Source organism: Pezoporus wallicus, unplaced genomic scaffold, assembly GCF_028554395.1.
Source record: "Pezoporus wallicus isolate ANWC-B61680 ecotype Strahan unplaced genomic scaffold, APGP_CSIRO_Pwel_v1 contig_11311, whole genome shotgun sequence".
NCBI lineage: Eukaryota > Metazoa > Chordata > Aves > Psittaciformes > Psittacidae > Pezoporus > Pezoporus wallicus.
In genome coordinates, this window is record NW_026641806.1 from 158 (window position 1) to 14,009 (window position 13,852).

General features: G+C 54.4%; 2 protein-coding genes across 2 annotated transcripts; both read left to right on the plus strand.

Moving 5' to 3' along the window:
• Positions 1 to 1,864: 1,864 nt before the first annotated feature.
• Positions 1,865 to 4,054, plus strand: LOC130607887 (speedy protein 1-B-like; the record flags this gene model as incomplete). Its single annotated transcript, XM_057425381.1, has 5 exons — positions 1,865 to 2,011; positions 2,134 to 2,192; positions 2,317 to 2,402; positions 2,957 to 3,128; positions 3,889 to 4,054. Coding segments are annotated over 5 exons (605 nt in total), but the record flags the coding sequence as incomplete, so codon positions are not given.
• A 1,638-nt stretch (positions 4,055 to 5,692) lies between these two features.
• CAPN1 (calpain 1) lies at positions 5,693 to 13,852 on the plus strand. The gene is made up of 22 exons (XM_057425377.1): positions 5,693 to 5,833; positions 7,332 to 7,599; positions 7,733 to 7,802; positions 8,235 to 8,353; positions 8,840 to 8,973; positions 9,043 to 9,211; positions 9,313 to 9,396; positions 9,470 to 9,555; positions 9,635 to 9,709; positions 9,821 to 9,981; positions 10,064 to 10,242; positions 10,650 to 10,661; positions 10,780 to 10,991; positions 11,073 to 11,112; positions 11,184 to 11,249; positions 11,335 to 11,392; positions 11,500 to 11,564; positions 11,683 to 11,751; positions 11,856 to 11,934; positions 12,029 to 12,145; positions 12,974 to 13,032; positions 13,452 to 13,852. Exons 2-22 carry the CDS (start codon positions 7,333 to 7,335, stop codon positions 13,476 to 13,478), a joined length of 2,148 nt encoding a protein of 715 aa, XP_057281360.1. The 5' UTR covers positions 5,693 to 5,833; position 7,332; the 3' UTR covers positions 13,479 to 13,852.

A 13,852-nucleotide genomic window follows, 5' to 3' on the forward strand; every position in this document is an offset into this window, starting at 1 on the left:
TGCTGCGAAGTGAAGGAAAAAACCCTTTAAATCCCTTTATTTCCCTTTTCCCCCTTGATTTGTGAGGAAGCAATATGGCGCTCATGGCGGTGAGGGGAGTGGGCTGAGGGGAGGGCTCCAGGCTCTGAGGGCTCCGTCTCCGTGTTTGATGTCTTTTTAATCCTGCTTTGGGAAGTGGAAACTCTTTGAGGAGAATACCCCCTTTTTCACAGCGTTAACGCTGGATTTCAGTGCCCGTGAGCACAAATAACATCATTCTGAACAATAATGTGCTGATATGGGACTAAAACCGCTTTTTATCGGCGTTTGTGAGGAAACTCCTAGTCCGTGCCTGGACACGGGGGTGATTCTCATGCAGTGCCTTGAAATGGGAAAGGAAAGGGGGTTTTTAGCGTTTATTTGATAGTTTTTGTTGTTGGTACAATGAGTTTTGAGGTATTTTGGGGCTTTTTAAAGAGATTTGGGCTGGGTGCACCCTGTGTCCCCCATGGTATGAAGCAGGCGCTGTTCCCTTCATGTGCCTTCTTAAATAACACCAAAAATAATGAAATATTAGGAAAACCTCCCAAATTGACAAAGGGGGGAGGAGAAATTGGGGTGACTTCGGTTCAAGGGGGTGTTTTGGCACCATCAGGACCCAAAATCTGAGTGGAAAATAGGGGTTTCAGGGGATTTGAATAGAAAATGAGGCTTTAATGGTGGTTTTCTTGTGGAGAAACCTTATTTCAGCCCAATTTGGGGCTGGAGGAGGAAATATTTTGCTCTTCCTTTGGCTTTTGATAACCAGAATGGGTTAAACCTGAGTTTATTGTAATAGATGGCTTTTTTTTTTTAATCTTAATAACACCTTTTTCACCATAAAACCACTTAAAATAGTAAATAGGTGGAGAGAATTGGGTCAGTCCCAACCTGAGTCTTCCCTAGGGATGAAGCCCTTGGTATTCCCTGTTAAAGCTCACTTGCACATTGACCTCAACCACCATTACTCCTCATTTTGAAGTAAAATCTCTAAATTTGGGCAGTCTGAAGAGCTTGGAAAGGGACCCCCAGCCGTAAAGTGGTGGGTTTGGGCTTCAAATGGGGTTATTGCTCTCTAAGGAGCCTGCCTCGATTGGGGACAGTGTTGGGGGGTGTTCCTGATACTTGGAACTGCTGGAAAAGCAGGATTTGAGGCAAAGGAGCCGCTTAAAACTGCTGGTTTTTGGTTGGGTGCGAGATGCTGCCTCTGTGTCACCTGTCTCAATGTAGGGAGGATTTGGATGCCTCATTTATGGGGTGTGGGGGGGGATGAATTTGCTGGTTTTTAGGGTGCTGGGTGAGTTTTGAGGGAGTTTGGGTTATTTTGGGGAGGGTTGTGGGTTTTGAATGGTTTATTCTTTGGGGGGGGCTGGAGTGTGATGCGATCAAGTTTTGGGAGGCTTTGGGGTGTTAAAGGGTCTGTTTGGGGGGGCTTGGGGCTTTTTGGGGTTAAAGGGCTTGGTTTTGGGGTGCTTGGTCTGTCCTTTGGGGGAGTTAAAGGGCTGGGCTGGGGGACTTGGGGATATTTGGCTTGGTTTCGAGAACAGTTTTGGGCATTTGGGCTGATTTTGGGATGCTTTATGTGGTTTGGTTGGGGGGCCCTCGAGTCTTTTTGGGGGATCTGGAGGGGCTTTGGGGTGTTTCAGTGGTTGGCCTGGTTCTGGGGGGGGGCTTCAAGCTTTTTGTGGGTGGAGTTGGGCTGATTTGGGGGAGTACTGGGGCTTTTGGGGGTTAAAGGTTTGATTTTGGGGCCCTTGGGGGGCACTTGGAGCTTGCTTTAAGTGTATTAAAGGCTCGGGGGGGCGGGGGGCTTTGTGAGCTCCCCAACCTCTTCTCTCTCCCTCAGACCAAGTCCCCCCCTCCATGAAGCACCCCCTGCCACGAAGCCACCCCCAAGCATGGGGGTCTGGTGAGGAGCCCCCCAACCCCACCAGAGTCCCCCGCAGCCTCTGCCTGCACTGCAAGGAGCAAGATGCCTTCTTCAGTCTCTTGGGTGAGAGCTGATCCAGGGATCCCCTGAAAACCAGGAAAACCAACCCCCTGAAACCCCAAAACTGGGAGTTTCCCCCAAAAAAATCCTTATTTTTTACCGAATAGCTTGTTTTTCTCTTGCAGAAGACACAGTGGTGAGGGAGTTCTTCTCTATGGACATGTTCTGCAGGATCTCTGATAAGGTCAGGCCTTCAAATAGCCCCCGTTTTAGTGTTTCTTTAAACATAAAAACACCCCTTTGTTTTTGTCTGAATTTAGCCCTTTTTTGCCTAAAACTCCCCTTTTTTCCCCCCCCTTCTTTTCCAGTACCTGTTGGCCATGGCGTTGACGTACTTCAAGCGCGCCGGGCTGCCCATCAGCGAGTACACCCGCATCAACCTCTTTGCTGCCCTGTGAGCTGCTGATGGGGCCCTGGGGGTGCTAATGAGGGTGCTCACTAACGAAGCAAAGCTCTAATGATGCCGTTATGGGGTTGAAACCCAACCCTGAGCCATGATGGTACCCTGCGAGCCACCTCATCCTCTTCCCATCATTCCCAACTCCTGGGATTTAGAGTCATAGAATGGCTCGGGTTGGGAAGGACCTGAAGATCATCTAGTTCCAACCCTCTTTGTGTTAGACTATGTCACCTAAGGTTCCATCCAGCCTGGCCTTGAACACTGGCAGGGAAGGAGCATCCCCAACTTCCTTGGACAACCCCATTCCAGCACCTCAGCACCATTACCGTAAAGAACTTGTTCCTTATATCCAGTTTAAACTTCCCCTGTTTCAGTTTGAACCCATCACCCCTTGTCCTATTGCTCCAATCCCTGATGAAGGATCCATCCCCAGCATCCTTGTAGCCCCCCCCTTCAGACACTGGAAGCTGCTCTGAGGTCTCCAGGCTGAACAGCCCTTCATGTTCCATTTCTCATTGACCAATTCCAGCCCATCCTCCCCCCTGCAGGTACCTGGCGAGCGACATGGAAGAGGATGAGGAGCACCACAAGTACCGCATCTTCCCATGGGCCTTGGGCCGCCGCTGGCGCCGGCTCTTCCCCCGCTTCCTCCGGCGCCGCGACCGCCTCTGGGCCCGCATGAGCTACCGGGCGGTTGTCAGCCGGCTCTCCTGTGAGGAGGTGGGTGTGAGAGCCCCGAAACACCCTAAACTCGCCCCAAAATCACAGGGATGATCCAGAGACACCACCCCGAGGGGAAACTGGGCCTTAAGGAGCTCCTAAAATCCAAAAGAGAGATGAAATGGAGTGGGTTTGAGCCCTGAAGTGGGACAGGTTCGACTCAGTCCCCCTCCAAAAGTGGCATTTTGGAGCCAATCTCCCCCTGGAAGTAGTGGTTTTGACCCAATTCCCTCTAAATGTGGTGGTTTTGAGGCCCCAAATGTGGTGGTTTTGAGGCCCCCAAAAGTGGTGGCTTTGAGGCCAATCTCCCATGAAAGTGGCATTTTTAACCTCCAAAATGGTGCTTTCAAGCCCTGGAATGGAGTGGTTTTCATTCCTCCAAAGGTCCCCTTCCAGAAATGGCATTTTTGAGCCGATCTCCCCCTGAAAGTGGTGGTTTTGAGCCAATCTCCCATGAAAGTGGCAGTTTTGACCCAATCCCCTCCAAATACGGTCGTTTCGAGCCTCAAAACGAGGTGTTTTTGAGGCAGTCTTCCCCCAAAAGTAGGGGGTTTGACACCTTCCCCCCAAATGAAGCATTTTTGAGCCCCAAATGTGGTGGGTTTGACACCCATCCCTAAATGTGGCCTTTTTGCCCCTAAAATACTCAATTTTCACCCCAAAACACCCAGGGAGGGTGGGAGGGACAGGGAGCTGTGTTGTAGTATAAGTCCCTAAACCACTGGGTTTCACCCCAAAAGCTCTACCCCCCCCCCCCCAGGTGATGGCAGCTGCCCCCCAGCACTGGGCCTGGCTGCGGGAGCGGCCCCTCCAGCACAGTGGGGCCCTGCGCCCCCACCACCGGGGCGAGGAGGAAGAGGAAAGCAACGGCTTCATCCTCGGCTGCCCCAAAGGGCACTGAATTGGGCTGAAACCAGCCAAAACTGGGGCCTCTCCGTGCCCCCAACGCACTTTTTTGTCTGTCGTCTCCCCCCCCCCCCCCCCCCCCGTGGGGTTTTAATGCTCGATTTTGGCAATATCCCCCCTTATTTATAACCACAATGGATAAAAATCACCCCCAATTGCTTGTTTTGTACTTGTTGCCTGATGATTTTCCCTATTTTTCTTGGGTTTTGCCTCAAAACTCATGTATCTCCCTCCTATGTGAGGCTCAGCACCCATTCCCCCCACCCCTTTTTTCACTCAAAAAGCAGGGAAAATGGGCAACAGGGTATTAAACATGATGTGTAATGATTATTTTTGTGGTTTATGTGTGGGGAAAGAGGGGAAATGGGTAAAAAAGGAGGGGAGGGGCTTGGGGGGGGTGTTGCTTGGGGGGACCTCAAAATGAGGGGCTGGGGGGGGTGTTGCTCCCCTTTGCCCCCCAAACCTGTGGCTGTTCCTCTCTCCCCACAGCAGCAGCTGCCAGTATAAGGGACCCCTCCCGGGGGCAGGTAGGGACACATGTTGCATACGTGTTGTGTTACATACATGTTCTGGTACATGCCATATGTGCCCCAGCCTCGCACACAGTGGGGGTCAAGCCCCCTGCACATATGTGTTCACACTGAATATGGGTCCCAGCTCTCAGCACACGTGCTCTGGCCCTCTGCACACGTATGTTTCATACATGTTGCTCTCCACACATGTCCTCAGCCCATACACATGTCCTAGCTGTGTCCCCACGTATATGTGGCATTTGTACCCAGGCCTTTGCACATATCCCATGAGTGTGCTCATGTGTCCACCCCTGCACACGTGTGTTCCACCCCTTTACATGTGTGTCCCTGCTCTCTACATACGTTCCCTGCCTGTCCTGGTGTTCACATGTGTCCCATGCATGTGCCTGTATCCACACACACACCTCCTAGCCCTCTACACATGTCACGTGTGTCCCTGCCCTCTGCACACACATCCCACACACGTGTGCCACTGCCCAGCCCTCTACAGCCAAAACCCCGAGCACAAGAGACCCCAAAACGTTAGAAACAGCCCCAAACCCACCCTCTAAAACCGCCCTTTTCACCCCATCCCCCCCCCCCCCAGGGCGGTGCGGTGCTGGGCGGAGTCGGGGGGTGGGGGCGGGTTCACCCCGGTCTCTCCTTCCTCCTCGGGGAAGACTTGCCGAGAATAAGGGATTTTGCTTCTTTTTCCTTGATTTCACCCCAAAACAAGGCCGGGAGTGTGTGTGTGTGTGTGTCCCCTGCAGCCAGGTATGTCCCCATGTCCCTGGGTGCGGGGGGGGCAGCGGCGGGGGGGTCTCCTGTTTCCCCCATGGCCGGGTGACAGCGCTGGAGCTGCTTCCCTGCTCCACAACTTACACAACTCTGGATCGGGACAAAACCCATGGAAAATGGGCAAATCCCAGCGTTTGGGGGCCTGGTTTCCTCCATTTGCAGCACTGGGAAGGGGTTGGGAGCTTTGGGGGTCCCTTGTGTTCCCCCCCAGTTGTTGTTTTACCCCCAAAAAGTGCTTTTTGGAGGATTGTTAATCCCGGGAAGGGGAGAAATGGGGGATTTTGAGTGGTTTTAAGTGGTTTTGCTCAGAATTGAGGCATTTTGGGGTTGTTTTATCTTCATTTTCTCCCCAGTGCTGCTGGAGGAGACACGGCTGCCAAAGTGCCGCCGTCACCGGGCCCAGGCTCTGCCCCGCGGCACCTGCCAGGGCACCGGCACCCTGGAAACGGGCTGAAAAGAGCCGATTTTGGTCCTGCTGTGCCAAAAAACGTATGTTTTGGGAGGGGTCCCACTCTATGGGGGAGTGTCCCATGAGCACCCCATGGGTTAGGCCTCTGTTGTACCCTCCCCAGTTCTGCTCTGGGGTGGGGATGGGGGTGAATTAGGGACTTCCCCCACTCCTCACCCCTCATTTTGAGCATAATCAGTGCTTTTTGGGGGCATAATCCTCAGTTTTGGGAGCCCAGACTCCCCCCCCCCCATGCTGGGCTGGGTTTTGGGGTGACAGACACCCCCCCCCCCCCCCAACCCAGTCCTTGTTGGTGGGACCCACACTGGCAGCACTGCTGTCACCTCCCTGGCACTCCCTGAGCCGCTCTAATGAGCACCTCATTAACTCCTCTGTGCTTAATGAAGCTCCCCCGGGTGTCATTGAGGCCTTCAGGGGCGCAGCGAGAGCAGCGCCCGGGGCTGAGCCGCGGGGAGCGGCCCCGGCACACGCCTCGACCGGCAGGACCGGTTCCTGGAGCCGTTTCCCCTTCGATCCGGCGCCGTCTGGGGCTTCCCCACTGCTGGAATCTCCATCACTGGGGCTTGCTTCATCCCCCGCGGGGCCGTTTTGAGGTGAAACATGAGGATGTGGGGCTCACTGAGTGACAGATGGGGAGCAGCTGCTGCGGGGGGGGGGGGGGGGGGGGGAGGGATTCCCCGCCCCCGGAATTCCGGGGTTTTGTCCTAAAATGGCAGTGTTGGTTTCACCCAAATCACCCCAATGGGGCTCAGGTGGGGCCCCATGTTTGGGGGAGTTACAGCCCTTTTTAGAGGGGTTTCCCCCCACAATCAGGCCTCCCCAAGATCACCAGAGTTGGGTTTAGTAACACCCAAAAGGGGAGTTTGGGATAAAATCCCCCTTTTTTGTCCAAGCTGCTCCTGGGGAATCCTAAAGCAGACTACAGATTCCCAAATCCCCCTCCAAAGATCCCTAAATCCACTCCAGATCCCCTTAAAATACCCCCAACCCCACAAATTTCCCCCTAAATCCACCAAGACTCCCAAAAATTCACAAATACCCCCAAAATTAGAAAATCCCCCCCAAAACAGCCCCCAACCCTCTACCAAATTCCCAAATTCCCCAAAAATCTACAGATCCCCTAAAAAATCCTCTAACTCCCCCCAAAACCCAAATTACCTCCAAAATTCCCCAAATCCCCCCAAAAGTCTTCAAATCCCCCCCCCAGATCCCCTAAAAACAGCCAAATCCTCCCAAAATCTCCCCAAGCTCCCCCTGAATCCCTTGAGAATCCCCGGATCACCTCCAAATATCGCCAAATTCCCACTAAAATCCCCAAATATCCCCCAAATCCCTCAAGAAAGCCACAATTCCACCCCAAGCATCCCCAAATAAACACCAAATCCCCCCCCAAAATTCTCAAAATCTCCCATTTCTCCCCCAAACTCCCAATTCCCCTTCGGATCCCCTCAGCAGAGGTGGTTCTAGCCCTCAGTTTTCCCTGTTTTCCCCATTTCCCTCTGTATTCCCGCATCCCAGGATGGCGGAGCCGCCCATCGTGCCGGTGTACTGCACCGGCGTCTCGGCGCAGGTCCAGCGGCAGCGGGCCAAGGCGCTGGGATTGGGCCAGCACGAGAACGCCGTGCGCTACCTGGGGCAGGACTACGGGCGTTTGCTTGAGGAATGCCGGAATTCCGGAAGCCTCTTCCGTGACCCAACCTTCCCACCGGCACCCGGCTCCCTCGGCTTCCGCGAGCTCGGCCCCGGCACCTCCAAAACCTACGGTGTCCAATGGAAGAGGCCGACAGTGAGTAGCGGTGCTCCTCAACTTCACCGATTGGGATGTAATTCCCGATCCGTGCTTGGAAAACCCCTTCAACCTCCAAATTTGGGGGGGGTTGGGTGAGTTCTGGTGATGGACCCAGTGGTTTTTCCCATAGGAGCTGTGTTCACGCCCGCAGTTCATCGTGGATGGAGCCACACGCACTGACATCTGCCAGGGAGCGCTGGGTAGGGAACGCCGCCGTGATGCCTTGTCCCAGTTTTCATGGGATCGTGGAATGGTTTGGGTTGGAAGGGACCTTAAGATCATCCAGTTCCAACCCCCTGCCATGGGCAGGGACACCTCACACCAGACCATATCACCCAAGGCCTGTCCAACCTTGAACACTGCAAGGGATGGAGCATTTACCACGTTTTTGGGCACCACCTTCCAATGTCCTACCATCCCTAGAGGGAAGAACTTCCTTATATCCAACCTAAACTTCCCCTGTTTCAGTTTGAACCCATCACCCCTTGTCCTATCCCTCCAGTCCCTGATGAAGAATCCTTCTCCAGCATCCTTATAGCCCCTTTCAGACCCTGGAGGGGAGGGGGGGGGGTTTGGTCAACCTGGGGGCCGTGGCCACACCGTGATTGGTAACTGGTGGCCATGGCCCCCAGGGGACTGTTGGCTGCTGGCGGCCATTGCATCCCTCACGCTCAATGAGACTCTCCTGCACCGCGTGGTTCCGCATGGGCAGAGCTTCCAGCATGGATACGCTGGGATCTTCCACTTCCAGGTGAGTGGCTCAACCCCCAGTGCCATCATTCGGGCTCCAATCCACCCGTTTGGGGCTCAAATCCACCAATTTGGGGTCCCCTCTACCATTTTCAGGATCACATCCACCAGTTTGGGGGTCATGTGCACATTTAGGGCTCCTTACCACTATTTTGGGGATCAAATCAACGATGTTGGGGTCCCCTCTGCCATCTGGGGGCTCAAATCCACCATTTTGGGGCTCAAATTCACATTTGAGGCTCCTCAGCACTATTTTGGGGATCAAATCAACCTTTTTGGGCTTACCCTCTGCAATTTTGTCTCCCTCCACCTCTTTGGTGCCACCGCCAAGTTCACCCCCCACCTTTGCCTCCTCAACCGTCTCCTTGCTGCACCATCCTCCCAGGGCCACACACTACGGGACCCCCAAAAGTGCTCTTTTCTCCCCCCAGACCCCCCATCCTGAGCTTCAAACCCCAAAGGGGTTCCCTCGTCCTCCTCTCTGCAGATCTGGCAGTTTGGCGAGTGGCTGGACGTGGTGGTGGATGACTACCTGCCCACCAAGGACGGGAAGCTGCTCTTCGTGCACTCGGCTGAGGGCAACGAGTTCTGGAGCGCGCTGCTGGAGAAAGCCTACGCCAAGTGCGTCCCCTTCCTCCTCCTCCTCCTCATTTTGGGTTGAATACCCCCTGGAACGGTGCAATCCTGCAGGGTGAACGGCTGCTACGAGGCGCTTGCAGGTGGCAGCACTTCGGAGGGCTTTGAGGACTTCACTGGCGGCGTGACGGAGTGGTACGACCTCCGCAAGCCCCCCGCGGACCTCTACCGGATCATCCTCAAGGCGCTGGAACGTGGCTCCCTGCTTGGCTGCTCCATCGACGTGAGGGGCCTTGTTCTGGGGCCAAAACAACATCTTTTGGGGCTCCTTCCTCCACCACCGGCACAGCAAGGCAGTAACGCCACCACCATGTTGCCCTGCAGATAACAAGCGCCTTCGACATGGAGGCGGTGACGTTCAAGAAGCTGGTGAAGGGACACGCGTACTCGGTGACGGGAGCCAAGCAGGTGAGAGGCAGCACTGTTTTGGGGTGAAAAGTGGCAGTTTTAGGGTCAAGGGGGTTGACAGTGCCATTCACAGATCAACTACCGCGGGCAATCCCTGGGGCTGATCCGTATGCGCAATCCCTGGGGAGAAGTGGAGTGGACAGGACCGTGGAGCGATAGGTGAGGACCTGGCCAGGGCTTTGTTAGTGGTAACACCATGAGTTGGCCCTGGGGGATGAGTTCTGTTTGCCACCGGCAGCTCATCCGAGTGGAACGCGGTGGAGCCGGCGCTGCGGCAGCAGCTGATGGTCAGGATGGAGGACGGGGAATTCTGGTAAGCAATGAGGGAGGAAGGAAAACCCTGCCACCTTTTCCTGACCATTTCATGCCAGGAAAAGAGGGAAAACCTTGCGCTCCCACCCTCTGGTCCTTCCTCTTCCTCTAGGATGTCCTTCCGGGATTTCCTGCGGGAATTCACCCGCCTGGAGATCTGTAACCTCACCCCAGATGCTCTCCAATCCCGCAAATTCCGCAAGTGGAACACGCGCCTCTATGATGGGACATGGCGCCGCGGCAGCACGGCCGGCGGCTGTAGGAACTACCCCGGTAGGCACTGTTGGCGAGGAGTTTCACGCCTAAGACCCACCGGTTTTGGCATCGATTTAACCTCTTTTGGCTCTTCTTCCAGCCACTTTCTGGATAAACCCACAGTTCAAGATCCAGCTGGAAGAGGTGGATGACACTGGAGATGAGGATGGTGGGCGCGAGCCTGGCTGCAGCTTCCTCCTGGCGCTGATGCAGAAGAACCGGCGCCGTGAGCGCCGCTACGGCAAGGACATGGAGACCATTGGGTTTGCTGTCTATGAGGTACTGGTGTCAACCAAAGCCAACTGGCGTCTATTGGCATCAACCGGCATCAAATGATGTCAGCTGGCATCAGTCAGAGTTAGATAACATCAATTGGCTTCACCTGGTGTCAACAAACATCAACCAACGTCAGTTGGTGTCTATTGATGTCAACTGGTGTCAACCAGTGTCAGTTGGTGTCTACTGATGTCAACTGATGTCAGCCAATGTCAATTGGATGATGTCAACTGGTGTCAACCAATGTCAGTTAGTGTCAACTGGTGTCAGCCAATGTCAGTTGATGTCAACTGGTGTCAACCAATGTCAGTTGGTGTCTAATGATGTCAACTGGTGTCCACCAGTGTCAGTTGGTGTCAACAGCTGGCATCAACCGCATGCCCTCAACCTCTGCTCTCCTCTCCCTACAGGTTCCTCCCGAGGTGGGTACATCAATGCTACCAACACCGAACCAGGCAGCACCGGCGGGTGTTTTTGGGGGCTGGGTGGGTGTTATTTCAGGTGTTGCATTGGGAACCCCATTCCATTCCCTCCCGGCAGTATGTGGGGAAGTCGGGCGTGCATCTCAAGCGGGATTTCTTCCTGGCCAACGCCTCGCGCGCCCGCTCGGAGCAGTTCATCAACCTGCGGGAGGTGAGCACGCGGTTCCGGCTCCCGCCGGGCGAGTACATCGTGGTACCCTCCACCTTCGAGCCCAACAAGGAAGGAGACTTCGTCCTCCGCGTCTTCTCCGAGAAGAAAGCCGGCACCGAGTGAGTGGGAGATGCCTCCCGAGCGCCAACGAAGCCCCCGGCCGGCTCCGGAGGCCAAACTCCTCTTCGTTATCTCCGCAGGGAAATGGATGACAAGATCCAAGCGACGCTTCCGGATGAGGTGAGCGGAGCCGGCCACTGCACGGTGCCGTGGTGCTGCCTCTTTACCAAGCCAGCCCTTTTCTCCCTCAGAAAGTGCTCTCCGAAAGCCAAATCGATGACAACTTCAAGGCGCTCTTCAAGCAGTTGGCTGGACCGGTAAGCGCGGTGATGGTGATGGTGACACCGGTGGTTGTTGGGATGCGGTTCAATGGAGAACACCCCATCTCCTTCCTCCCCGTAGGACATGGAGATCAGCGTCACCGAGCTTCAGACCATCCTCAACCGCATCATTGGCAAACGTGAGGCGCCGGGGCGGGATTTTGGGATTCACCGGGAAGACGAGTGGAAAACCCTCTTCGGTTGGGGTCAAACTCATTCCCTCAAGTAACCACCGGCTGATTTCCAGATAAGGATCTCCGAACCAAAGGCTTCAGCACCGAGTCCTGCCGCAGCATGGTCAACCTCATGGATGTATCCACCACCCCCGGCCATGGGGTTGATTTTGGGGCTGCAACACCCTCACCCCATTCCTCATGGATCCCCCATTCCCCATGGATCCCCCATTTTTCTTAACACCTCCACCCTGCAGAAAGACGGCAGCGGGAAGCTGGGATTGGTGGAGTTCAACGTGTTGTGGAACCGGATCCGCAACTACCTGGTGGGTCCGGGGTGGGGAGTGGGGAATTCCGAGGGGGATGAGGCTGGGATTTGGGGGTGTCCCCCATCCTGGTGACCCTTTGCTGTGTGTTTGGGGGGGCACAGACCATCTTCCGCAAGTTCGACCTGGATAAATCCGGGAGCATGAGCAGCTACGAGATGCGGATGGCGCTGGAAGCGGCGGGTACGTCCCGGGATTCCTGACGGAATTCCCACCTTTCCCACCTTCCCTCCGGTGGTTTTACGTTTGCTTTATGCATGATTTGATGCCCCAAAAGGGTATAAATTGAGCAAGAAGCTCCACGAGTTGATCATCACCCGCTACGCGGAGCCTGACCTCGCCATCGACTTCGACAACTTCGTCTGCTGCCTCGTGCGCCTAGAGACCATGTTCCGTGAGCGCCATTCCCACCCCTCTGGGAACAGGGAAAAACGGGATTGACAGGATTTATTCCCTTTTCTCATTCGATTCCATGGGAAAACCCCATGGGAGTTGAGGGGAAAGTGGGGAAAAGTGCAAAAAAAAGCAGGATTTAAGTTCAAAAGTCAGACACCCCCCCCAAAAAAAAATTTCCTCTTAAATCCCATTTTCCAGCTTTTCCAGTTAAACTCAGATGGGGTTTGGACTTTGTAATGGGAAAAAAAGTGGATTTTCCAACTTTCCCTCCTGAAACCCCCTGTTATTTGCACTTTTTCCTGTTCAACTGTCTGAGGTTTCCAGTTTCCCCCTTCAGCTCCCTTGCAGTTTTCCCAGCTTCTCCCAGAACTTAACTTTTCCATGGAATTGAACAGGAAAAGTGTGAGAAAACCCCACAGGAAAAGTGCTTTTTTCCAAATTTCCCTTTAAATTCTGGTGTTTTTTTTTCCTGACAGCTCCTTAAATCCTGTTTTTTTTCCCAACTTTTCCCCTTAAATCCTTCCCATTTTTCTGTTTCCCCCTTAAATCCTGCTGGGTTTTCCCATATTTTCCCTTAAATCCTGTTTCTTCCCAGCTTCTCCCCTTAAATCCTTCCTCATTTTCCTGTTTTTTTTTCCCCTTGAATCCTGCTTTGATTTCTAACTTTTCCCCTTCAAATCCTGCTTTGTTTTCCCAACTTTTCCCCTTAAATCTTGTTTTATTCCCAATTTTTCCCCTTAAATCCTGTTTTTACCCTACTTTTCCCATTAAATCCCAACCCATTCCACACTTTTCCCACTGAGTCACCTTCTGTTCCCTCCTGCAGGGTTCTTCCAAGCAATGGACGTGGACCAGGACGGTGTCGTCACCTTCGACTTGCTGCAGGTACCGTCGGGTGCTGATACCCCACAGCACAGCACCACCCCACAACAACACCCTACAACACACCTTAACACCCCACAACAACCCCCTAATAGCGCCCCACTACACCCCCAAACAACACCCCCCAGCACCCCAATACCACCCTACAAACACCCTTCAACACCCCAAACAGCTCCCCACAGCACCACAACACCCCCAACACCACCACTCAACAGCACCCCACTACACCCCGAACAACACCCCAATACCACCCTACAAACCCCTTTCAACACCCCCAACACCACCCCAATACCGCCCTACAAACACCCTTCAACACCCCCAACAGCACCCCACCAACACCTCCCATTAACACCCCCCAACAACACCCTTCAACACCCCCCAACACCCTCCAGCCCCCTCCTCAACCCTCCTCTTCCTCGCAGTGGCTCCAGCTCACCATGTTCGCCTGAGCAGACCCCAAGTGCCTTCCCAGCGGGAGCCACCGGCGTCACCGCGCTGGATTTTCCCTCTTTGGTGGCTTTTTCCTTGTTTCCCAGCACAAGAAGGGTGGTGTTTTGGGGGGGTGTGGGGTGCGTGAGGCACCACAATCATCCCCAAACCGGGATACCGGGACACCCGGTCACGCTTTGCCAAGGAAACGCTCCTTCCCCTGCCTCTGCATGGAGGTTTTGGGGGGAATTCCCAAGGTTTTGGTGCTTCTTCAGATAACGGAAGGAGCCGGAGTAGGGGTCACCGGGTGTTGGGACCCCCCAGCACGACTGCCATTGCTTCCTGCTTCCGCCTCCGACAGGGATCTTCTGCTTCCCGGGTGCCAAAATAGTGG

Bases quoted from the DNA above. Each gene is read 5' to 3' on its own strand.
- CAPN1 (XM_057425377.1), top strand. From the start codon at position 7,333: ATGGCGGAGCCGCCCATCGTGCCGGTGTACTGCACCGGCGTCTCGGCG. The intron at 9,556-9,634 runs GTGAGGACCTGG...TGCCACCGGCAG, and splicing joins ACAGGACCGTGGAGCGATAG to CTCATCCGAGTGGAACGCGG. The intron at 11,113-11,183 runs GTGAGCGGAGCC...TTTCTCCCTCAG, and splicing joins AAGCGACGCTTCCGGATGAG to AAAGTGCTCTCCGAAAGCCA.